Source organism: Saccostrea echinata, unplaced genomic scaffold (genome assembly GCF_033153115.1).
Source record: "Saccostrea echinata isolate AGI-Se365-2 ecotype Australia unplaced genomic scaffold, CSIRO_AGI_Sech_v1 ptg000019l, whole genome shotgun sequence".
Lineage (NCBI taxonomy): Eukaryota > Metazoa > Mollusca > Bivalvia > Ostreida > Ostreidae > Saccostrea > Saccostrea echinata.
The window spans coordinates 3,124,060-3,149,917 of record NW_026889768.1 but is presented as its reverse complement, the minus strand read 5'-3'; the positions used below and the strand labels follow the sequence as shown (position 1 = coordinate 3,149,917).

Below are 25,858 nucleotides of genomic sequence, written 5' to 3'. Positions count from 1 at the left end.
CTGAAATTGCTTCTGCGGGCCTGTACATGTACTAGTAGAACATAAGCATTCTTCTGGGAATATCACCTAATAACAGATGTTGAAATAAGAAAACTATAAACCATCTTTTAATTCAATGACATTTTCCAGTAACACAAGTCTATAGTAGCTAGATAACAATCATACAGTTGTCTGTACTTTCTCCTGTACATTCTCTGACTCCAGAGTTTTCTCCCCTTGAGCACTCTCTTTCTCGGCCACCTTCTGCTCTTTTCCTTCCTTTTCTTCTGCCTTTCACGTAAAACAAAGTTTTGTTTATAAAACATTCTACTTGTATATGACATGGAGTAATATTAATATGAACATGGTACCTTTTTTATATTTGAATAAATTTTAATTTTTATACACGTATACAGAAAATTGTTATTAATTTCATGGAGAATTGTTGTTGAAAAATATTCTTTCAATGCTTTCACATAAAAAATGGCGTTATTTTTATTAAAGGTATCAACAACTTTCCCTGACTTTTTTTCTATATTAGAACAAATGCGTATGATGACTGGGTATTTAGCCTGACCTCTTCATCCTCCTCTTTTATCATATCGTCATCCTCATCTATCATGGGATCTTCCCCTCCAGATCCGTGAGCAATTTCATACAACTCTCTGGCCTGCTTCACTAGTCTTTTATGATACTCGAGCTTCTGGAAAAGTGGAATTAAAATAATGTAAATCAACATAAACGCAGGATTTTTTTTTGTTTTGTTTAAAAATAGGAATGTCAAATCGGTCAATATTTGATAATCGGTTACCATGGTTACTCGGATGATTTTCCGATCGAGTACCCGGGAATTTGGTAAAAAGTAAAATACAAAGTGTTAATTTAATTGAGACCAGTTAAGCCCTGTTGTACCCCATAGATATATACTTTTTTTAACGTTTTCTATGCCAGTATACAAACATCGAGCAAAACGAAAATGGTTTTTTGCACTAAATTTATTTATCAAATAAGCACATGAGACAACAATTAATACATCAATAATTAGAAATGGTTTATAGTTCTTGTTTAGGAAGATGATTTGATCAACGCAAGAGGAGGACAATCTGTAACGCAGATTTGCAATGATTAGAGAAGCGCAAGAAATAATTTTTAAAGAAGGAGAGGCTATCAAGATCGCTAGACGTATATTATTTAATTAATACTTGTATGTTGGTTGTTTTCCGCATATACGCTTTGTTTACTTTGCATAGATAATCTTAAACATTTTAAAAATCTTTAGATCTATCCTAATGGTTTTTTTTCACTTTTGAAGTGGGTAGCGGCATTTCTTTGTATGTCCGATTTTGCTACCGTATGCGAACTAAATTGTTTTAGGATAATTAACCCTAATTAAACGATAATAAACCTTATTAAACGATGTTCATTAAATACTAATCATTAAAGCCATCAAAAACCAGAAGTCTCTGACGAGACTGTAGCTTTACTGGTTTGTACTTATAACAAAGGCAGAAAATAGTAGCACTTTGACTTGAAACTTTGCAACAGCAATAAATAGAATAATGATCCTTGGTTTAGTCTCTTTTTGTGACAAGATTTATTGCAATCGGACTAAAACTGTAGGAGGAATAACCTTTCAATAGTATTTTACAGAAATTTCAATTTTAGTAACCATGGCAACATCATTAAACAAAATCCAAAATTATGTATCTTAGTGTAGTCTACTTGTGTGCCAAGTTATACTGAAATGAGATCAAAACTGTAGGAGGAGTAACATTTTGAAAGTGTTTCAAGGAAAGGATAACTGCACTTAACGCTGGGTTTTGGGTCTTTTTTCGTCGCTTCTGTTGCTTTTATATCTTAACCTTATTTCACTTATGTATATTTACTAAAGAATTCTGTTAACTTGGCACCAAAATTTAAATGTTAAAATGATTTTAGACTCCTATACAATAAAATAATTCTATGTTTTTGTCCTTACTGTTTTCCAAATATAGAGAATTTACACTTATCTGCCCTTGATTAAACATTAGGTATGCATGAGAGGTGGAGCTAACATTGTAAGAGTGGCTCTAAAATTAGAGTAGATAAATAACAATAACATATATAAAAATACAGATTACTCTTTGCCATCTCCCTCTTTATTCTGTATGGCACAAGTACACTATTAACAAAGGTTTCAAAACGAAATTAACAATATCAGCACATCCATGTAAGGAAAGAATACTTTGAATCGATGTTCGAGCACAGTGTCCTAGTTAGCATAAAACATGCTACCTTACAAGTCACGTGATGGAATTTAGTATTCACATAGTTACCTGAGGAAAGAAATCATGTGATTATAATATTCAACATGCCATAGCCCTTGGTTACTACAGAGAGGGCGAATGTAAGAATAAGCAGCTTTTTTCTCTTTTAAACCATGAGCGCATGTTTGTCTATTAATCTCCTTTTGACACAACATTATTAATGCAAATATACAACTACTGTTAAACGGAGAACAATAGACAAACATGCGCTAACTATGTATAAAGTCAGTGAAAAAGTGGGCGTCCTCATTATTGTATGGAGATTCAAGAAATTGTGATGACCCCTGCCTTTGAAAACAGCTTCGTACTTCGTAAATACATACTTTTATTTAATATAATTACGTAAAGTTGTAGATTAGATGTTGACCATTTCTGCAATTAAAAGAAAAATGCTTGTTTTGAGAGTTTATTTTGTTGCAATTTTGGCACGTCCTTAAGTGCAGTCATCCTTTCTATTTTTAGTAGCCATGGCAACACCATTCATCAAAATCAAAAATCGATACATAGAATTATGTATCTTAGTGTCGTCTACTTGTGTGCCAAGTTCTACTGAAATCAAATCAAATCTGTAGAAGAAGTAGCATTTTTAAAAATTGTTTACAGACGGACAGGCGGACAGACGACGGACACCTTACTATCGCATAAGCTCTACTGGTCTCTGACCAGAAGAGCTAAAAATAACGGGCCACAAGAGGTGATAACAGCTGTGTACTGTGATTGGTCATGGTACTAATTACCGTATAAACAAGTACACAGCTACAGACAATAAGGGTATTAAAAGGTGTGGGTGATGCTTATTATAAGGTAAACATGGACAATTCATTTTTAAGTTGCATTTTTTGATAAGGTTTTGATAAAAAAAAAAAAATTTGTTCTTTGAAATATGAAAAAAAAAATATCCGAGTAATAGCGATTTTAGTACATATGTATTTGATACTTGGTCGTTCGATCGAGTACCTGGTTAACTGGGTACTTGTTGACATCCCTAGTTTAAAAGTATTTGTGGACATGAAAAAAAGGAATAGAAGTTACCTTGTAATTCCCCTCTGGTACCCCATCATACCCATACATGGCCCCATAACAGCAGGCTGCAATGACCCCAGTACTATCACTGTCTCCTCCATGAAACATTGATCTAAAATAAAAATAACACATCCACTGGCCCATCATGTAACATTGATCTATAACAAGATGTGTTTGTGAAACACTGATGCCCCCATATGGCAGCTTATGGCGAAAGTTTCTCAAATGCAAGTCAAAATCCAGGCCAAAAGATAAAACATGTTGGTACCCAAAGAAAGGTCTTGTCTCGAGGAATATACCGGTACCTGTGAAATTTGAAAGACCTAGCTGCAACTGTTCAAAAGTTATGGCGAAACTTAAAGTTTTTTTAAAAGTAAGTAAAACGTCAAGGTCAAAGTGGTTGATATCCAAAGGAAGGTCTTGTCACAAGGATTACATATGTGAAGTATGAAAGCCCTAGCACCAACCATTCAAAAGTTATGGCCAATGTTAAAGTTTTGCAAAAGTAGATCAAACTTCTAGGTCAAGGTCAAAAGGTCAAAGAGGTTGATATCCAGAGGAAGGTCTTGTCACAAGGAATACACATGTGAACTTTGAAACCCAAAGCACCAACTGTTCAAAAGTTATGGCCAAGGTTAAAAGTAGGTCAAAGTAGGTCAAGGTCAAAAAGTCAAAGTTGTTGATATCCAAAGGAAGGCCTTGTCACAAAGAAGTACATGTGAAGTTTGAAACCCCAAGCACCAACTGTTCAGAAGTTATGGCCAAGGTTAAAGTCTCATAAAATTTTGCAAAAGGGGGTCAAACTCCAAGGTCAAGGTCAAAAGGTCAAATATGATGGTACCCAAAGAAAGGTCTTGTCACAAGGAATACACCTGTGAAATATGAAAGTCATAGCTCCATCCAATCAAAAGTTATGGGCAAGGATAAAGTTGACAACAGACAGACAGACAAACAGACAGACAGGACAAAAACAATATACCCCCGCAATCTTTCGATCCGGGGGCATAATAAAAATAAAAAATCCACTGGCCCATCATTCTCAACCAAAATTTCTACAAAAGTCATAATGCTTTTAAAAATGAAAATACTTCTGTATTTCATCATGAAATGGGAAAACTGAACCATTAGAATACTAAATGAATGAAAATGCATGTCTGACATTGAAAATGTATTCTAGTGACATATGGTAATTTTATGATCTGGATATACATGTACCAGTATATGTATACATGTACAAGCATATGTAAAATGTGCTAGCACTGATATAATTATTAGATTCTCATTGTGGATTAATTATGCACATGGAAAAATTTAAATGATCCTTTTGCTAAATTTGAGAACAAGTTGAAAAATTTGAAACACAGCATCAAAGAGACAGATGCTAGGCTCTAATCAGAAGCTTTCAGCTCTGGACCATGAAATACTCAACAAAAAGGAGTTTGCAAGATAACAATGGCCATAAATAATTCATCTTGCATTTCGGTGATACTTTCATTGATGGCTTAAGTTATTTTTAATTCAATCACTTGTGAGGAGCATGTTGCAAAGAAACTGATTTATTATCCAATGCAGAAGAGTTCAAATTTATTACTGAAATTTTCTTAGTTATGTTACCTTTTGCATAGTTCTTCCCAGTTTTTTCCTGATTGCAGAATAGCATCATATCTGTCACAAAAAGTGAAAAAATATTAACAGGAAAAGTTTGAAAACTTGCACTCTTATACATGGCAAGGGGTCTCCATTTTGGGTTGTAGACATCAACTTAATTTTTCACTCTTAGCCATTTTTTAAAGGATTATAAAGTATATATTGAGATCATTGCTAATTAAGAAGTTTCTCATAAGTGAAATCTTAAACTTGTTCAATCTGTTATGAATGCATTTGTGAAAAGCACTTAACATTTGTCATACGAAATACTTAAATTAAAATCTTAACACAGAATCATATTAATTTTTCTGAAAACGGCTGCTGGACTTTGACCAGTTGAGCTCAAGAAGGGAAGGATTGGGTAGAATTTTTCTTCTTGTTGTGTATAGAATTTTTCAATTATTTTTTAGACCTAAGAAAACTTTTTTGTAAAATAAATATAAGTATGAAAATAACTACGCAATCATAGGAGCATCATGACCGCTGGCTCCACCCCAGCCCGAGAAACTCAGACTTTTGTAAAACTTGTCTCGGCCATCTTCGTCCAGATTGTCAGGTTTTGGGTCCTGGCTTCCTTCTAGGAGGTCTTTCTCTTCAAGGTATTTTTTCCAACGTTCCTCAAAATAATTCCTGTAAAATACAAACACTTAAATCTTGGTGTTGGTGTTTCGTGTTGATAGTATATAAGCTGTACATGTATTGCAATTTTTGAGAGGAATCTCCTATTTTGCCTTGGTATTATTCCGTTGATTTCTCTAAGAAGGGTACACAAACAAAGGTTTATCAGGTACACTCATTCTCGTAAGGATCATGTTTGTTTCTTACCAAGCTTCTAAGTTGTCTTCCACAAAGAACTTCTCTGACTTAATATATTCCTGAGCTTTAGGCAGCACACTCATTAAGCCAGCTCCCCACTTTCTGGGTGGCTTTCCTGGAATAAGTTAGGACAAGAAATAACAACACATGAATAAAAGGCACATAGCAGTGAACTATCATTTGAAATAAAGATCATGCACATATGCCTAAAATATAAATTTTTACAGAAGTATTAAACAAACTCAGCGAACTGAGTTACAGATATACTTGTACATTACATAGAAATTTGTCATCAAACATGAAGTAAAATTGTTATTATTAGATAGAAGGATTGAAGAGTACCAGTATCAGTATAGGTATACTGTATACAGGGTTATTTTCGCCCTTTCATACTTGCAAACAATTTCGCCCCGTTTTAAATTCGCCCAGTCACAATTGGGGGGGGGGGGTATGATTTGAACAAAACTGAATCTACACTAAGTAAACAAAAATAAAACAGGGACAAAAATTTCCCTATAACAGTATTTTAATCACTTTTACACATACTTTTACATATAGATTGTCATGATTTCTGTAAACATACTTATTTTAAGGATTATCATATTTTAGCATCTTTCATACTGCTTCTTTCCACTAAATCCTGTACATGTTAATACATGATTAAAATTAATGCTGGTTGTTTTTAAAAATCAGGTACATGTATACTAATCCAAGATTGCATTCATCAGGTAAAGAGGAAACTTCTGCTAAAATTCTACGTACCTTTAGAGTATACATATGCTTATATGAGCTTATAGGAAGACCAAACACAAACACACAGAGTTATGTACCTATAGAGTATACATATGGTTATATGAGCTTATAGGAAGACCAAACACAAACACACAGAGTTATGTACCTTTAGAGTATACATATGGTTATATGAGCTTATGGGAAGACCAAACACACACACACACACAGAGTTATGTACCTTTAGAGTATACATATGGTTATATGAGCTTGTAGGAAGACCAAACACAAACACACAGAGTTATGTACCTTTAGAGTATACATATGTATATGAGCTTATGGGAAGACCAAACACAAACACACAGAGTTATGTACCTATAGAGTATACATATGGTTATATGACTTTATAGGAAGAAAAAAGACAAACACACAGAGTTATGTACCTTTAGAGTATACATATGGTTATATGAGCTTTTGGGAAGACCAAACACAAACACACAGAGTTATGTACCTATAGAGTATACATATGTATATGAGCTTATGGGAAGACCAAACACAAACACACAGAGTTATGTACCTTTAGAGTATACAAATGGTTATATGAGCTTATAGGAAGACCAAACACACACACACACACAGAGTTATGAACCTTTAGAGTATACATATGGTTATATGAGCTTATAGGAAGACCAAACACAAACACACAGAGTTATGTACCTATAGAGTATACATATGTATATGAGCTTATGGGAAGACCAAACACAAACACACAGAGTTATGTACCTTTAGAGTATACAAATGGTTATATGAGCTTATAGGAAGACCAAACACACACACACACACAGAGTTATGAACCTTTAGAGTATACATATGGTTATATGAGCTTATAGGAAGACCAAACACAAACACACAGAGTTATGTACCTATAGAGTATACATATGGTTATATGAGCTTATAGGAAGACCAAACACAAACACACAGAGTTATGTACCTTTAGAGTATACATATGGTTATATGAGCTTATAGGAAGACCAAACACAAACACACAGAGTTATGTACCTATAGAGTATACATATGGTTATATGAGCTTATAGGAAGACCAAACACAAACACACAGAGTTATGTACCTTTAGAGTATACATATGGTTATATGAGCTTATGGGAAGACCAAACACACACACACACACAGAGTTATGTACCTTTAGAGTATACATATGGTTATATGAGCTTATAGGAAGACCAAACACAAACACACAGAGTTATGTACCTATAGAGTATACATATGGTTATATGACCTTATAGGAAGACAAAAGACAAACATGCAGTTATGTACCTTCAGAGTATACATATGGTTATATGAGCTTATAGGAAGACCAAACACAAACACACAGAGTTATGTACCTATAGAGTATACATATGGTTATATGAGCTTATAGGAAGACCAAACACAAACACACAGAGTTATGTACCTTTAGAGTATACATATGGTTATATGAGCTTATGGGAAGACCAAACACACACACACACACAGAGTTATGTACCTTTAGAGTATACATATGGTTATATGAGCTTGTAGGAAGACCAAACACAAACACACAGAGTTATGTACCTTTAGAGTATACATATGGTTATATGAGCTTATGGGAAGACCAAACACAAACACACAGAGTTATGTACCTTTAGAGTATACATATGGTTATATGAGCTTATGGGAAGACCAAATACAAACACACAGAGTTATGTACCTATAGAGTATACATATGGTTATATGAGCTTATGGGAAGACCAAACACAAACACACAGAGTTACGTACCTATAGAGTATACATATGGTTATATGACTTTATAGGAAGAAAAAAGACAAACACACAGAGTTATGTACCTTTAGAGTATACATATGGTTATATGAGCTTTTGAGAAGACCAAACACAAACACACAGAGTTATGTACCTATAGAGTATACATATGTATATGAGCTTATGGGAAGACCAAACACAAACACACAGAGTTATGTACCTTTAGAGTATACATATGGTTATATGAGCTTATAGGAAGACCAAACACACACACACACACAGAGTTATGTACCTTTAGAGTATATATATGGTTATATGAGCTTTTGAGAAGACCAAACACAAACACACAGAGTTATGTACCTATAGAGTATACATATGGTTATATGACCTTATAGGAAGACAAAAGACAAACACGCAGTTATGTACCTTTAGAGTATACATATGGTTATATGAGCTTATAGGAAGACCAAACACAAACACACAGAGTTATGTACCTATAGAGTATACATATGGTTATATGACCTTATAGGAAGACAAAAGACAAACACACAGAGTTATGTACCTTTAGAGTATACATATGGTTATATGACCTTATAGGAAGACCAAACACAAACACCACGGTATGGTACCTAAACGGTTGCTATCAGAACAAAAAAGCGTTCATTGTTCCTATTCGTAAATTTTACGGCTGCTAGCTGAAATAAATATGTCACAGAAACTTGGAACACGAGGTAAAATTGTCAGAAAGTGACCCCAAATCAATTAAGTCTCAGAAAAATCCTTGTGCACGGAACAAGTAAGGAATTTGTTTAAATGATGCCAGATGTATTTTGTAGAACAACCTTCTTAAAAATTATAAAGTAAAATTTCTGAAGCTTGTACCCATTCTCAAGTCAATATAATCCCAGTTTTCATGCTTCTTTTCATCATTTATAGGTTAGATTGTGTTCATTTTGGTATGTAAAGATGTGTTAATCTATAATAATACGTAGATATAATTAAAAAAAAAAAAATAAAAGGTGTATTTTGAAAGAGATTTTTGGACAAAACACAAACTTCTTAAGTTACGGTTGCTATCAGAATCTTGGTATGTATGCACCGGCTATAAACTGAAAATAATGCACCAGCTGCTATTTGAAATATAAATTCTTTTCCATTGAGAAAGAGAAAATTTACAAACTTATGGCTGCACAGACCTTAAAAAAATATCAAAAACATCCAAACAGCAAGTGAAACACAATGTCTACATGTTCACTTGACATATACCGACTTAACTCGAATTTGTTGTGTTCTGTTAAATGAAATAACTTTTACAATCAGTATTTCAAAAGCCTTGGAAAGCTTTCCAAGCTAGAGTCTTTTGGGATTTTTGTAGCCTACATGTAAACTTAGACCTAAATGATATCTAGAAAATTTTCAGTATGACCTTTGAAGGTAGTGCATTGGTACTCTAGCATCAGAAAATACAATTAACACGCAATATTCAAACCATCAGATCTTGATTGGAGAGAATATCTGATTCCCCCTTTGGATTTTCTGAATTATTAAATTTATATAGAGAGAAGAGACACCCCCCCCCCACCCCACCCCCCACCGGGTTCAAAAGAAAAGGGTTTTTCAGACAGAGATGTCTTTTACTTTTCTGCTTGTCAATTTTCTTAAATTTTCTTCTATTCTCTTTTGAGTGGGCTTGGAACCACCACCCAACCCACCCCCCTTTTTGGAAAAAAAGTTGTATATCCAAATATGAAAAAGGCTAATATTCTATCCAGTAAGTAATATATAATTATGTACTTTTAAAGGAGAGAGCATTACAATATCACAATTATTAACATACATAAGTAGTCTTTTTCAAAATAGAAAAGGGGGAGGGTAATTGTGTGGGGGCAGGGGGCCTGGCACCTCCACTTTTTCCCAAACATAACTTTTACTATTGAAAATGTTCATTGAAAGGCCAGTTGCCCCCCCTCCCCCCACTTTTTGTTGCAGTATAGCCAAAGAAGGGTTCGATTTTAACATTCCCCCCCCCCCCCCTGAATAGGATTTTTGTCGGGTTTGGAGAATTTTTGTGTTTTGTTTGTTTGTTTTTTTTTGTTGATATCTTTTCTCCGGCTGCCCCCCTTTTCAAAATCCATACTGCGTCCCTGTCTAAAGAAACTATTTACCACAACTCATCGGATAAAAGTTTATATCCAACCAAAACACCATGAGAGATCCTTCATTTGTGAATTTGGCGTAATTACCCAGGTGAAATCTAATAAATTCGATAGAAGGTGCTCATAATTTAATGACTAACAATTTTATTGTGTCCAAGGAAGTTAGTAAATGTACAGGGTATTTGCAAACACCATTATTATACATGTAATTAGTCATATCATACATATAGAAATAAACTAGTTTGTAGTTATAGGATCAAAATCAAGGAAATATAAACATGGCCGTAGGAACCGGGGGGGGGGGGGGGGGGGCACGGGGGTCCATGCCCCCCCCCAATAATTTTGCCGATATATAGATTACTATAGTAAACATAGATACTATATGCTTGTGCCCCCTCAATAAAAACATCTAATGACCTTTTTTTTTTTTTTTTTCCCCTTTGTTTTTGCTTGTCAGGGAATTTTTGGTAGTGCCCCCTCAACTGTCAACTGAAAATGTATGGCTGTGCCCCGGCGCGCCCCCCCCCCCCCCCCCCCCAACTGAATTTGCTTCCTACGGGCCTGATAAACAAGTCTATTATTAAAATCAAGGTAATATAAACAAGTCTATTATTAAAAAGAATATAGAATGAACATTTCAAAATAGTTTTCTAAACTATTGCATAATAGATATAAATTAAGTACGTGTATTAAAGAAAAATTGAAAAATTCAGACATTTCCAATAGAAACCGGTGTTGTTTTCTAATAGTAGCCATAACATAAGTTCCCCCGAATAAAAATGCTTTTGTTTTTAAGAAACCGATTAAGATGGGTAATTGTATAAAATAATCAATACTTTTTAAAAATATGCACCGATCTGTCAATTCATTTTTATCAAATATCTAAACATTTCGATGCTAATTAGATATATTTCTTATGTGCATGTAAATGTGTCCTAGGCTTTCGACAGTTTTCGTCCTATACATCAGCAATCCTTTTATTTATTAAAAATTTAGAGATGTAAGTTAGTTTTAAAAGGTATGTTATGTTCCGTAAGAGTGAAATACTAAGCAGCTAATCTTTAATAATTGAATTATTGACCATTTTATTGAGCCAGCGAAGAAAAATACTTACCATTTCGTCCATTTTTTTCCAGTAGTAACCGCACAATTTTCGGATAGCAGTAATGTACGCGCATTTTTTCTGATAGCATCCATTTAGGTACTACACCGTGAACACACAGAGTTATGTACCTTTAGAGTATACATATGGTTATATGAGCTTGTAGGAAGACCAAACACAAACACACAGAGTTATGTACCTTGTATAGCATATGATGTAAACAGAGCAGCAGCCAAACTCCCAAGGTAACCTGTGGGGTGGTGGTGGGTCATCCTGCCTGCCTCAATGCTTACAGCAATTAAATCTGATAGTTCTGTCTCACTGTAATAGAAAATTCTCATTTTTGTCTGAACTGCCCACCTCTTTCTCGAAAAAATTCACTGACAAATTCTTTCTCAGATTTTCATATTAGTATTAAACTTTAACTATTCATAGAAAAAAATGGATGGTTAGCTTAATTTCTGAGTAAGGCAAGCAAAAGTCTTCAAACATGTGACACCATAAATTGGTTTAGCATTTGTGAGAACTCTTCTTCCTACATGTAAACATACAGTCAAAGGTAATCCAGTTACACTTTGACTTAGAATCAGTAAATGATTTAACTGACTTACAATGAGTATCTGAGACCAATACACATGATGTAGAATTAGATTTAACTAAATAAATGTGGAATAATTTAAGGAAGAGATTGCAAGGGTACATGAAAAAAATCCGCTCTATGAATTTTTCTCATTTTTACATATAATTTGTCTTACGTTAATGGTATCATAATATGAAAATTTCAACCATGGTCATCAGGGTTATAAGGAAGATATGGTTGCCATGGTAACCACCGTTTTTCAATATTTTGATATTTATGTAGTGAAATCTTAAGTATGCCATACAGGTATCAAAATTGAAACAAATTAAATAATTTTCACCAGATATTAAATAATATGCTTTATATTCATCGAAAATAAAAGTTGTATCGGAAACTATTGATAGATGTACTAATGCCACAGTTGCTTTGGGGAGTAGTCATTGTAAATTTGCAGTAATATTTTCACCCCAAGAGCAGTTTTCAACATCTTGACAAAAAATTGCTCAATGAATTTTCCTAAAATTAATATATTTTGTAACAATTATTATAAGTGACTTATGGTTAAAATATGAAGTGGGGTCAAGTGACTCCTCCCCCCCCCCTTTTCCGATTCCAAGTCACAGTGCAGAGAACTCGATGAATGTTCAGAGCATGAACAATTTGGCCCTTGGACCACTGTGCACTGGTTTAGAATGTATATATTTATATTAATATATTTATATTAATATAATAACGGAATGAATATTTTGGAGATGGGAAAATAAAAAAAAATATGCTTATTGTTGTTTTTTGTGTACATGATACTTTTATCATTCTGCTCTACATATAAAATGAGCAACCACCACAAGATTTTCAGAAAAAAAAGACCAATACACATGGCTCTCATGGTTGTAAATGATAATGAAGTGGAGATTTAACTTACATACCGTGGGTATCTGAGACCAATACACATGGCTCTCATGGCGGCACCACATCCTCCTCCCCTGTCAAAATTATTACAGTGTCTGTACATTGACTGGTTTACATTATATCTATGGCAATTTATAAATATTTTTTTTTACATAAATATTTTCAATTTGTTGTTATGGGTTGCAATGAAAAACAAAATGTATTTAAACATAGGCAACCAAAGATTAAGTAACCTGCCTCAACAAATGTAAGGCAAAACCTCATATGGTCTGGTAGTGTGCATCCATAGATACAACACTTATATATGTTTACAAACCTCTCATTAAAGTTTATTCTACATCCATCTCTCCAGTCGGGCCTGTCTGGTTTGAGCTCATGAACACTGCCCGTACACGTCAGCCCTGAGATACAAATAAGTAAATCATGTCTGATTAAACAAAACAATGTCTTCAACTCTTGCTAAAATAATAATTTTCAAGTTAATCCGTGCATTCCAGTATTTGGATTGTTACTGAATAATGTTCTCATATTTACAAAACACCTTCAATGAGAAATGGATATACATTATTAGTACTGGATACTATCTAGAATTAGAATTTTTGGTGGGACCCTATCTTCTGTCTATAGATGTAGTCACCAGATACATTGTACTTACAATTCTTAGTGCACATCTGTTACTGTAGGTCACCAAATGCTTGCTTCGCCTTACTTTTGTGAGATAGGTCTTAGGTCGTTATAAACACGACAAAATAATCACTAATTCTGGTTAGTGTTTTATATAATCTTTACAAATAAAAATATTTGTGCAAAAGAAATTTTGGTGAGCAGACTGTCACACATTATTATGCGAAAAAAAAGTTATCGCAAATAAAAAGTGAGTTATATTATTTCACATATATACAGAACAATTTGTCTTTAACATTGCCCCCTTTTAGATCAGATACCGTATATACTCGCCTATAAGTCGGTTTTTTGGGAGTTAAATTTTGGTCCAAAACTCTAGGTCCGACTTATAGGCGAGTCATAAAAAGATTAGTATTATCTGGACGTCGAAATGTAGTATGGATATATCATATCATCTATGCATTCTGAGATTATACATAATGTACAAGTATTTACATATTTTAATAACTTTATTTTTATTTAAAGTGTGCATTATGTATTTTTCTTAATGAATTAAAATTAAATATCGATGTCATTCATAAGAATATTAACTGAAACCAGGTTAAAACATCAGAGCTTTGGTTTGAAATTGTCAATTAATTCTAACAAAAAGTTGTACCGACTTATAAGCCGGTCAATAGCAAATCCCTCTAAAATAACCTCAAAAAATACAACCGACTTATAGGCGGACCCACTTATATACAGGTAAAATTGCAACGTATGTTTAACATATGTTGAACATACGTTGCAATTTTACCTGTGTAGGCGAGTATAATAATACTGTAATAAAATAACGCCCTAAAAACCCCTCCTAGACACTTTACCTGGTGCCAGATCTTTTTTTTTTTACATGATATAATAAAATTTAGGCCGACAAACCCCCCCTAGACACTGTCAACTAGTGCTGGATTTTTTTATTTTTTTTTTTTTAACATCAGATAATAATTTAAGGCCAATAAACCCCTCCTCCACACTGTACCTGATGCTGGATATCTTCTACATCAGATAATAAAATTAAGGCCGATAAACCCCTCCTACACACTGTACCTGGTGCTGGATCTCTTTTACATCAGATAATAAAATTAAGGTTGATAAACCCCTCCTCCACACTGTACCTGGTGCTGGATCTCTTTTACATCAGATAATAAAATTAAGGCTGATAAACCCCTCCTCCACACTGTACCTGGTGCTGGATCTCTTTTACATCAGATAATAAAATTAAGGTTGATAAACCCCTCCTCCACACTGTACCTGGTGCTGGATCTCTTTTACATCAGATAATAAAATTAAGATCAATAAACCCCTCCTCCACACTGCACCTGGTGCTGGATCTCTTTTACATCAGATAATAAAATTAAGATCAATAAACCCCTCCTAGACAATGTACCTTGTGCTGGATCTCTTTTACATCAGATAATAAAATTAAGGTTGATAAACCCCTCCTCCACACTGTACCTGATGCTGGATCTCTTTTACATCAGATAATAAAATTAAGATCAATAAACCCCTCCTACACACTGTACATGATGCTGGATCTCTTTTACATCAGATAATAAAATTAAGGCTGATAAACCCCTCCTACACACTGTACCTGATGCTGGATCTCTTTTACATCAGATAATAATATTAAGATCAATAAACCCCTCCTCCACACTGTACCTGATGCTGGATCTCTTTTACATCAGATAATAAAATTAAGGTTGATAAACCCCTCCTACACACTGTACCTGGTGCTGGATCTCTTTTACATCAGATAATAAAATTAAGGTTGATAAACCCTTCCTCCACACTGTACCTAGTGCTGGATCTCTTTTACATCAGATAATAAAATTAAGGCCCATAAACCCCTCCTACACACTGTACCTGGTGCTGCATCTCTTTTACATCAGATAATAAAATTAAGGTTGATAAACCCCTCCTCCACACTGTACCTAGTGCTGGATCTCTTTTACATCAGATAATAAAATTAAGGCCCATAAACCCCTCCTCCACACTGTACATGATGCTGGATCTCTTTTACATCAGATAATAAAATTAAGGCTGATAAACCCCTCCTACACACTGTACCTGATGCTGGATCTCTTTTACATCAGATAATAAAATTAAGATCAATAAACCCCTCCTCCACACTGTACCTGATGCTGGATCTCTTTTACATCAGATAATAAAATTAAGGTTGATAAACCCCTCCTACACACTGTACCTGGTGCTGGATCTCTTTTACATCAGATAATAAAAGTAAGGTTGATAAACCCTTCCTCCACACTGTACCTAGTGCTGGATCTATTTTACATCAGATAATAAAATTAAGGCCCATAAACCCCTCCTACACACTGTACCTGGTGCTGGATCTCTTTTACATCAGATAATAAAATTAAGGCTGATAACCCCTCCTCCACACTGTACCTGGTGCTGGATCTCTTTTACATCAGATAATAAAATTAAGATCAATAAACCCCTCCTCCACACTGCACCTGGTGCTGGATCTCTTTTACATCAGATAATAAAATTAAGATCAATAAACCCCTCCTAGACAATGTACCTTGTGCTGGATCTCTTTTACATCAGATAATAAAAGTAAGGTTGATAAACCCTTCCTCCACACTGTACCTAGTGCTGGATCTATTTTACATCAGATAATAAAATTAAGGCCCATAAACCCCTCCTACACACTGTACCTGGTGCTGGATCTCTTTTACATCAGATAATAAAATTAAGGCTGATAACCCCTCCTCCACACTGTACCTGGTGCTGGATCTCTTTTACATCAGATAATAAAATTAAGATCAATAAACCCCTCCTCCACACTGCACCTGGTGCTGGATCTCTTTTACATCAGATAATAAAATTAAGATCAATAAACCCCTCCTAGACAATGTACCTTGTGCTGGATCTCTTTTACATCAGATAATAAAATTAAGGTTGATAAACCCCTCCTCCACACTGTACCTGATGCTGGATCTCTTTTACATCAGATAATAAAATTAAGATCAATAAACCCCTCCTACACACTGTACATGATGCTGGATCTCTTTTACATCAGATAATAAAATTAAGGCTGATAAACCCCTCCTACACACTGTACCTGATGCTGGATCTCTTTTACATCAGATAATAAAATTAAGATCAATAAACCCCTCCTCCACACTGTACCTGATGCTGGATCTCTTTTACATCAGATAATAAAATTAAGGTTGATAAACCCCTCCTACACACTGTACCTGGTGCTGGATCTCTTTTACATCAGATAATAAAATTAAGGTTGATAAACCCTTCCTCCACACTGTACCTAGTGCTGGATCTCTTTTACATCAGATAATAAAATTAAGGCCCATAAACCCCTCCTACACACTGTACCTGGTGCTGCATCTCTTTTACATCAGATAATAAAATTAAGGTTGATAAACCCCTCCTCCACACTGTACCTAGTGCTGGATCTCTTTTACATCAGATAATAAAATTAAGGTTGATAAACCCCTCCTCCACACTGTACCTGATGCTGGATCTCTTTTACATCAGATAATAAAATTAAGATCAATAAACCCCTCCTACACACTGTACCTCTGCCAGATCTTTTTTTTTTTACATCAGATAATAAAATTAAGGTTGATAAACCCCTCCTAGACACTGTACCTGGTGCTGGATCTCTTTTACATCAGATAATAAAATTAAGGTTGATAAACCCCTCCTCCACACTGTACCTGATGCTGGATCTCTTTTACATCAGATAATAAAATTAAGGCCAATAAACCCCTCCTACACACTGTACCTGGTGCTGGATCTCTTTTACATCAGATAATAAAATTAAGATCAATAAACCCCTCCTACACACTGTACCTCTGCCAGATCTTTTTTTTTAACATCAGATAATAAAATTAAGGTTGATAAACCCCTCCTCCACACTGTACCTGATGCTGGATCTCTTTTACATCAGATAATAAAATTAAGGCCAATAAACCCCTCCTCCACACTGTACCTGGTGCTGGATCTCTTTTACATCAGATAATAAAATTAAGGCCGATAAACCCCTCCTCCACACTGTACCTGATGCTGGATCTCTTTTACATCAGATAATAAAATTAAGATCAATAAACCCCTCCTACACACTGTACCTCTGCCAGATCTTTTTTTTAACATCAGATAATAAAATTAAAGTTGATAAACCCCTCCTAGACACTGTACCTGGTGCTTGATCTCTTTTACATCAGATAATAAAATTAAGGCCGATAAACCCCTCCTCCACACTGTACCTGGTGCTGGATCTCTTTTACATCAGATAATAAAATTAAGGTTGATAAACCCCTCCTACACACTGTACCTAGTGCTGGATCTCTTTTAACATCAGATAATAAAATTAAGGTTGAAAAGCCCCTCCTAGACACTGTACCTGGTGCTGGATCTCTTTTACATCAGATAATAAAATTAAGGCCAATAAACCCCTCCTACACACTGTACATGATGCTGGATCTCTTTTACATCAGATAATAAAATTAAGGCTGATAAACCCCTCCTAGACACTGTACCTGGTGCTGGATCTCTTTTACATCAGATAATAAAATTAAGGTTGATAAACCCCTCCTCCACACTGTACCTGATGCTGGATCTCTTTTACATCAGATAATAAAATTAAGGCCGATAAACCCCTCCTCCACACTGTACCTGGTGCTGGATCTCTTTTACATCAGATAATAAAATTAAGGTTGATAAACCCCTCCTACACACTGTACCTAGTGCTGGATCTCTTTTAACATCAGATAATAAAATTAAGGTTGAAAAGCCCCTCCTAGACACTGTACCTGGTGCTGGATCTCTTTTACATCAGATAATAAAATTAAGGCCGATAAACCCCTCCTACACACTGTACCTAGTGCTGGATCTCTTTTACATCAGATAATAAAATTAAGGTTGAAAAGCCCCTCCTAGACACTGTACCTGGTGCTGGATCTCTTTTACATCAGATAATAAAATTAAGGCCCATAAACCCCTCCTACACACTGTACCTGGTGCTGGATGTCTTTTACATCAGATAATAAAATTAAGGTTGATAAACCCCTCCTCCACACTGTACCTGATGCTGGATCTCTTCTACATCAGATAATAAAATTAAGGCCGATAAACCCCTCCTCCACACTGTACCTGATGCTGGATCTCTTTTACATCAGATAATAAAATTAAGGACGATAAACCCCTCCTACACACTGTCCCTCTGCCAGATCTTTTTTTTTTTTTACATCAGATAATAAAATTAAGGCTGATAAACCCCTCCTACACACTGTACCTGGTGCTGGATCTCTTTTACATCAGATAATAAAATTAAGGCCGATAAGCCCCTCCTAGACAGTGTACCTTGTGCTGGATCTCTTTTACATCAGATAATAATATTAAGGCCGATAAACCCCTCCTAGACACTGTACCTGGTGCTGGATCTCTTTTACATCAGATAATAAAATTAAGGACGATAAACCCCTCCTACACACTGTACCTAGTGCTGGATCTCTTTTACATCAGATAATAAAATTAAGGTTGATAAACCACTCCTCCACACTGTACCTGATGCTGGATCTTTTTTACATCAGATAATAAAATTTAGGCTGATAAACCCCACCTAGACACTGTACCTGGTGCTGGATCTCTTTTAAATCAGATAATAAAATTAAGGCCGATAAACCCCACCTAGACACTGTACCTGGTGCTGGATGTCTTTTACATCAGATAATAAAACAAGAGGCCCAAGGGCCTTAACGGTCACCTGAGTATAATACAACAATTTAGAGGATCCATAGAGTAGAAAATGAACTGAAAGGTGAAGCTTTGTTGCCCAAAAGCAAGAAAAATAGGGTGATCAGGATCAACAAAATAATAAGTCTAGTATTCATTAACAGATCATAAATTAGGTTCTAATCTGTTCCCCATTTATCACTCTCAATATACAGTATATTAACAAACTATCAGTGCTTCTGAACTATTTTAATTCCTTGTTGAAATCTCTAACATTGGCCTCTCTTGCATGGTCTTTGATGAACATTTAATAAGAAAAGTTATTTTTGTCTCATTTTTATTTATCTATTACTTACAAGTCTACCTGATCATTAAAACTATGAAAGTACTTTTTGTATTATACAATAAAAATTCTTGCATAATTCTCTTATTCTATTAACCTTTGAAGTACAATATTTACAGTGTTTAATTATCACAAGTAAATGGCAAAGGGGAATAACTCCTCTCAGTAGAATACAAATTAATAGAGCCCTGGCCTGGACCAGAACACTTGACCAAATGGTCCTGATGTTCAAAAATCTGGTAAAAATACCCTTCCTTATTAAAACTTTTACTCTTTTTGCCTCTGATATGCCCAGGTGCAGAGAAGATTTTTAAAGCAGTAATGCATTTTCACTATATAATAAAAAGAGCCCCGCCTTAACATCAGAACCTCTGATCCAGGGGTCATGAAATTCACAATTTTGGAAGAGGCATCCTTGCTTATCATAACCATGTATTTGTTTAAATAATACCCAAGAGAAGAGAAGAAGATTTTTAAAGAAATAATGCACTTTCACTATATGATCTATATAGCCCTGCCCTAGCACCAGAACCCCTGACCCTGGGGTCATGAATTTCACAATTCTGGTAGAGTCACCCTTGCTTATCATAACTATGTATTCTATTTGTTTCAATAATACCCAGGAGTAGAGAAGAAGATTTTCAAAGAAATAATGCACTTTCACTATATGATCTATATAGCCCTGCCCTAGCACCAGAACCCCTGACCCTGGGGCTATGAATTTCACAATTCTGGTAGAGTCACCCTTGCTTATCATAACTATGTATTCAATTTGTTTCAATAATACCCAGGAGTAGAGAAGAAGATTTTCAAAGAAATAATGCACTTTCACTATATGATCTATATAGCCCCGCCCAAGCACCAGAACCCCTGACCCTGGGGTCATGAATTTCACAACTTTGGTAGAGTCACCCTTGCTTATCATAACTATGTATTCAATTTGTTTCAATAATACCCAGGAGTAGAGAAGAAGGTTTTCAAAGAAATAATGCACTTTCACTATATGATCTATATACCCCCCCCCCCCCTTCCTAGCACCAGAACCCCTGACCCTGGGGTCATGAATTTCACAATTTTGGTAGAATCACCCTTGCTTATCATAACTATGTATTCAATTTGTTTCAATAATACCCAGGAGTAGAGAAGAAGATTTTCAAAGAAATAATGCACTTTTACTATATGATCTATATAGCCCCGCCCTAGCACCAGAACCCCTGACCCTGGGGTCATGAATTTCACAATTCTGGTAGAGTCACCCTTGCTTATCATAACTATGTATTCAATTTGTTTCAATAATACCCAGGAGTAGAGAAGAAGATTTTCAAAGAAATAATGCACTTTCACTATATGATCTATATAGCCCTGCCCTAGCACCAGAGCCTCTAACCCTGGGGCCATGAATTTCACAATTTTGGTAAGGGCTTAATGCTTATTACAATCATGCCAACAGTTTGACTGCTTGATGTCCAGGAGCAAAGAAGAAGATTTTTAAAGATTGCATTAATTTTGATGGTTTTGGCCCGACCCCTCAGGCCCCTGGGGGGCAGGGGCCACGAATTTCAAAATTTTGGTCCCCTTCACCCATAGATATGCCAAAATTGGTTGAAATTCGTTTGCTGGTTCCAGAGAAGAAGCTGAAAATGTTCAAAAGTTTACGACCGACGAACGAAGCACGACGACGGACAAAAATAGATAGCAATAGGTCACCTGAGTGACTCAGGTGACCTAATTAAGGCCAATAAACCCCTCCTCCACACTGTACCTGGTGCTGGATCTCTTTTACATCAGATAATAAAATTAAGATCGATAAACCTCTCCTCCACACTGTACCTTGTGCTGGATCTCTTTTACATCAGATAATAAAATTAAGGCTGATAAACCCCTCCTACACACTGTACCTGGTGCTGGATGTCTTTTACATCAGATAATAAAATTAAGGCCAATAAACCCCTCCTCCACACTGTACCTTGTGCCAGATCTCTTTTACATCAGATAATAAAATTAAGGCCGAAAAACCCCTCCTACACACTGTACCTTGTGCCAGATCTTTTTTTTTATATCAGATAATAAAATTAAGGCCGATAAACCCCTCCTAGACACTGTACCTGGTGCTGGATCTCTTTTACATCAGATAATAAAATTAAGGTTGATAAACCCCTCCTACACACTGTATCTGTTGCTGGATCTCTTTTACATCAGATAATAAAATTAAGGTTGAAAAGCCCCTCCTAGACACTGTACCTGGTGCTGGATCTCTTTTTATTACATCAGATAATAAAATTAAGGTTGATAACCCCCTCCTGGACGCTGTACCTGTTGCTGGATCTCTTTTACATCAGATAATAAAATTAAGGTTGATAAAACCCTCCTAGACACTGTACCTTGTGCTGGATCTCTTTTACATCAGATAATAAAATTAAGGCTGATAAACCCCTCCTAGACACAGTACCTGGTGCCCGGTCTCTCATATCCTTCATGCACAGTTTGTAGTTTCTAGCAATTGCCTTAAATAGTTCATCTTTTCTGGATTTTTTACATGTGGTCAGGGCTGCAGAAAATTATAAATACAACTGTTACAAATATTTCTATTGTATTTCTGTCTTTATACATTGTATAATTTAACTTTAAATGAACTATATACTGTGTTTCTAGAATATAATCATGGTTCATGAGTCAGATCATTTGTCAGCAGGTTAAGTGTTCAATTTTCTCTCTGTAGATCTAACACATTGTAGCATGTGGTATTTTGCATAATAAGATAAGTGTTGTTTTGTTTTGTTTTTTTTTTTGAAAGAATTACCACTTGATCAAATGTATGCATGCAAAACCTGAATAATTTAAAAAAAATAAATATATATATATAGAGATTGTTAATTCTTACATAATTGTTTGCTCAACATACTTAATTACAATCTCTATCTAATGTACTACCGTTTACAAACGTCCATTACATATCAAACTGGCGTTACGTACAGAAGTTGATTACGTTTTTCAAGGTATTTTTTAATGATCGAAATTCAAACTTAGCGTCTGTAGAAAAAAATAATATTGATAATCATGAAGATGGCTTGTGTTTACAAATGTTTTTAATACTTTGTTTGATTAGTTTGCAGTGTTCAGTTAATTTTATAGTAACCATGTGTAATGAATATACGGGGAATATACAGAGTTAGATTATATTTGAACATTTTCAATGATGATGCTGAACAGTTCTGTCATATCATATAAGCTTCAATAATTATAATATATGACAAAATAAAACAACAGTAGATCAAAATTTGCTCAACCCATGAAGTCACATGTCAAAGAGAAGGTGAATTAAAAAAGGAGGTCTCGGCATAAAATTGGCCATCCATTTTTTTTAATTAATCAATTACTGCTTTTAAAACAATTAACCAAAATATAATTTAAAAGTTTTTTTTTCTTTGCTGTCACATTTGAAACAAGAATGTGCATATATACATGCTTATAGAGAGAGTGCTTTTTGATATGTGATTCAATTATCCGGACGATTCATTTATCTGGACGATTTCGTTGGGGACAGAGGCGTCCGGATAAACGAGGCGCCACTGTATATAAATTAAAAATCTGGCCGTAATGATTTTTGTTAAAATAAGCCTCTGTAACAATAGTTGAATCCACACTTTTAAAAATCTTCTTCTCAAGAACAACTGGCCCAAAAAAGTTGAAACTTTCAGGAAACCTTCATTACATAGTGTAGATTCAAGTTTGTTCAAATCATGATCCCTGAGGGTAGGGTGGGGCCACAATGGGGGATCAAAGTTTTATACAGGAATATATAGGAAAAACTTTAAAAATCTTCTTCTAAAGAACAGCAAGGTCATGATTAGTCATACTGATATGGAAGCATCCTCAGGTAGTGTAGATTCAAGTTGTTCAAATCATGACCCCCGGGGGCAGGGTGGGGTCACAATGAGGGATCAAAGTTTTTCATAGAAATATATAGGAAAAAGTCTTTAAAAATCTTCTTCTCAAGAACAGCAAAGCTTTGTTTAGTCATATTGATATGTAAGCATCCTTAGGTAGTGTAGATTCAAGTCTGTTTAAGTCATGACCCCTGGGGTAGGGTGTGGCCACAATGGGGGATCAAAGTTTTACTTTGACTTAATGATAGATTGCATTTGCTAACAAGGTCATTGTATCGACCAAAGAACTTATGAAATGATGACTTTAAACGAGACTCTTGATATTCTTGTTTCATCAACTTGTTTATCAATAACTTACCTCATTTTAGAAATTGTTCATACATAGAACATTCTCTTGCATATCGAATCAACTGAGAGATATACACCCCATTTGCAGGTGATAAGGGTATATTGCTGCATAAGTAAGGGAAGTTGACAATTGAAAAGTTAAAGTCATCACGTTTATCATAAAGCTTTGTTGTTAGATTATCATTAATGTCTTTTTCTAGTGAAATATCCAAATATGAAACAGATGTGTCAGACTCTGTGGTATCTTTTATTTCAAGCTCACAGGGATATATTGTGTCGACACATGAATGGAAAAAACTATTGTTTAGTTAATTGATAATACGTCATTAATATACCTAAATGTCAAATTGAAGGCCACAGCAAGAGATTTCTTTTTCTCATGTATAAGATTTTGAATAAATTCTGCTTCATATGAATACAAAAATAGGTCTGCTAACAACAGAGCTCAATTGGTACCCATGGGAATTCCAACAGACTGTTTGAAGACTCTCCAAAAACCACATAGATATTGCCAATCAGAAACTCAAACATCTTTTTAATATCAACTTCAGAGTTGTGTGTACAATCAGAATGTTTTTAACAAAATAATTTTGCAAAGGACCAATGACAAGGTAAGTAAATTTACGAGTTTCATTTTTATTGAAAAAGCAAATGTTATGGCCAAGGTTAAAGTTGGGCAATTTTTGGGGTAAGTTTGGTAATTTTTGGTAGAAGTGGGTCAAACTCCAAGATCAACATCAAGGTTAAATATGTTGGTATCAAAAGGAATGTCTTGTCACAAGGAATACAATATGAAAGCCATAGTCCCAACCAATCAAAAGTTATAGGCAAGGTTAAAGTTTTTGCAGACAAACAGAAAAACAGATGGCCGAACAGGGCAAAAACTGTATACAGTTAAACTTCGGTATCTCGAACACTGATATCTCGAATACCATGGATATGTCCAAGTGATTTGGAAGTCCCAACTACTAATTCTTTAAGTATTGTACACTCGATATCTCGAATCATCAGATATCTCGAAATTTTTTCTCTGTCTCATCAAGTTTGAGATAACGAGGTTTGACTGTACCCCAAATCTTCAACAGGGGGGCACAAAAAAAAAAAAAATAAATAAAAAAGTAAAAATCAACCATTTATTTCAAAAAGAAGCTAGTTAAAGAAACCTTACCCTCAGATGTCGCTAAATGCATGACAGTGTCATCACTGACTATCCACTTTGGTGCTAAAAAAAAAAAATGTACAATGCAAATTGATTTACAGAAATATTTAAAAATCATTTTGAAATTTATGACAAAAGTTACTCAAAGCCCTGATTTAAAAAAAAAAGATCAGCAAAATTGTTGATCAAGCTGTATGCTAATTTTAAAATTTTATACCAAATGCAATCAATAACTTAATATAAAAAGTATTATCTTACGTTTCACTTTAATAGCGTTTAATCCTCCTAATGCATTTAGCTCCTTTATAATTTCTTTTCCGTGATGACAAAACTCCCAGGAGCCATTCTTATACCCCAGAGCATCTCCAGCCGCACTCAGGACCATAGCGGCCTCATAGCGCAGGGGCAAGGAAACCATGTCTGGATTTGATCTTTTCTTCTACTAAATTTAATTATAGTTTCCTGTTTTGGCCAGTGCACAAAAACGGGTTCTGTGAATTCATATAAATATTAGATACAGAAAGTAAATTCAAACCCTGATTTAAAGTAATCAAGTAAAATCAATATAAATTACAAACCAAAAATAATGAAATCGTCTTAGTCTTACATTGTTGACAACAGTCAGAAATACAGAAATAGCCATGACACAAAACGTAAACAAAGTAACTTTCCTTTTCACTTAAAAGCGAAAGTATGTC

General features: G+C 34.9%; 1 protein-coding gene across 2 annotated transcripts; it reads right to left on the bottom strand.

Annotated features, from left to right (window-relative positions):
- On the bottom strand, positions 1-25,822 carry LOC133189753 (ADP-ribosylhydrolase ARH1-like). 2 transcript variants are annotated; one of them, XM_061325150.1, is made up of 13 exons: positions 25,768-25,822; positions 25,419-25,651; positions 25,170-25,223; positions 22,216-22,314; positions 13,359-13,443; positions 13,060-13,116; positions 11,753-11,874; positions 5,781-5,886; positions 5,415-5,585; positions 4,923-4,973; positions 3,318-3,420; positions 557-682; positions 1-266 (listed from the first exon to the last, which is right to left on the bottom strand). In XM_061325150.1, the coding sequence occupies exons 2-13, from the start codon at positions 25,576-25,578 to the stop codon at positions 108-110; spliced, it is 1,293 nt and encodes a 430-aa protein (XP_061181134.1). In that variant the 5' UTR covers positions 25,579-25,651; positions 25,768-25,822; the 3' UTR covers positions 1-107. The 2 variants fall into 2 exon arrangements, with proteins under 2 accessions (XP_061181134.1, XP_061181135.1); XM_061325151.1 differs by having other exon boundaries at positions 106-270; positions 25,768-25,821.
- Positions 25,823-25,858: the final 36 nt, after the last annotated feature.

Bases quoted from the DNA above. Each gene is read 5' to 3' on its own strand.
- LOC133189753 (XM_061325150.1), bottom strand. From the start codon at position 25,578: ATGGTTTCCTTGCCCCTGCGCTATGAGGCCGCTATGGTCCTGAGTGCG. The intron at 5,887-11,752 runs GTACATAACTCT...AACTTATTCCAG, and splicing joins TACATCATATGCTATACAAG to GAAAGCCACCCAGAAAGTGG. The intron at 683-3,317 runs GTAACTTCTATT...CCACTTTTCCAG, and splicing joins TACCAGAGGGGAATTACAAG to AAGCTCGAGTATCATAAAAG.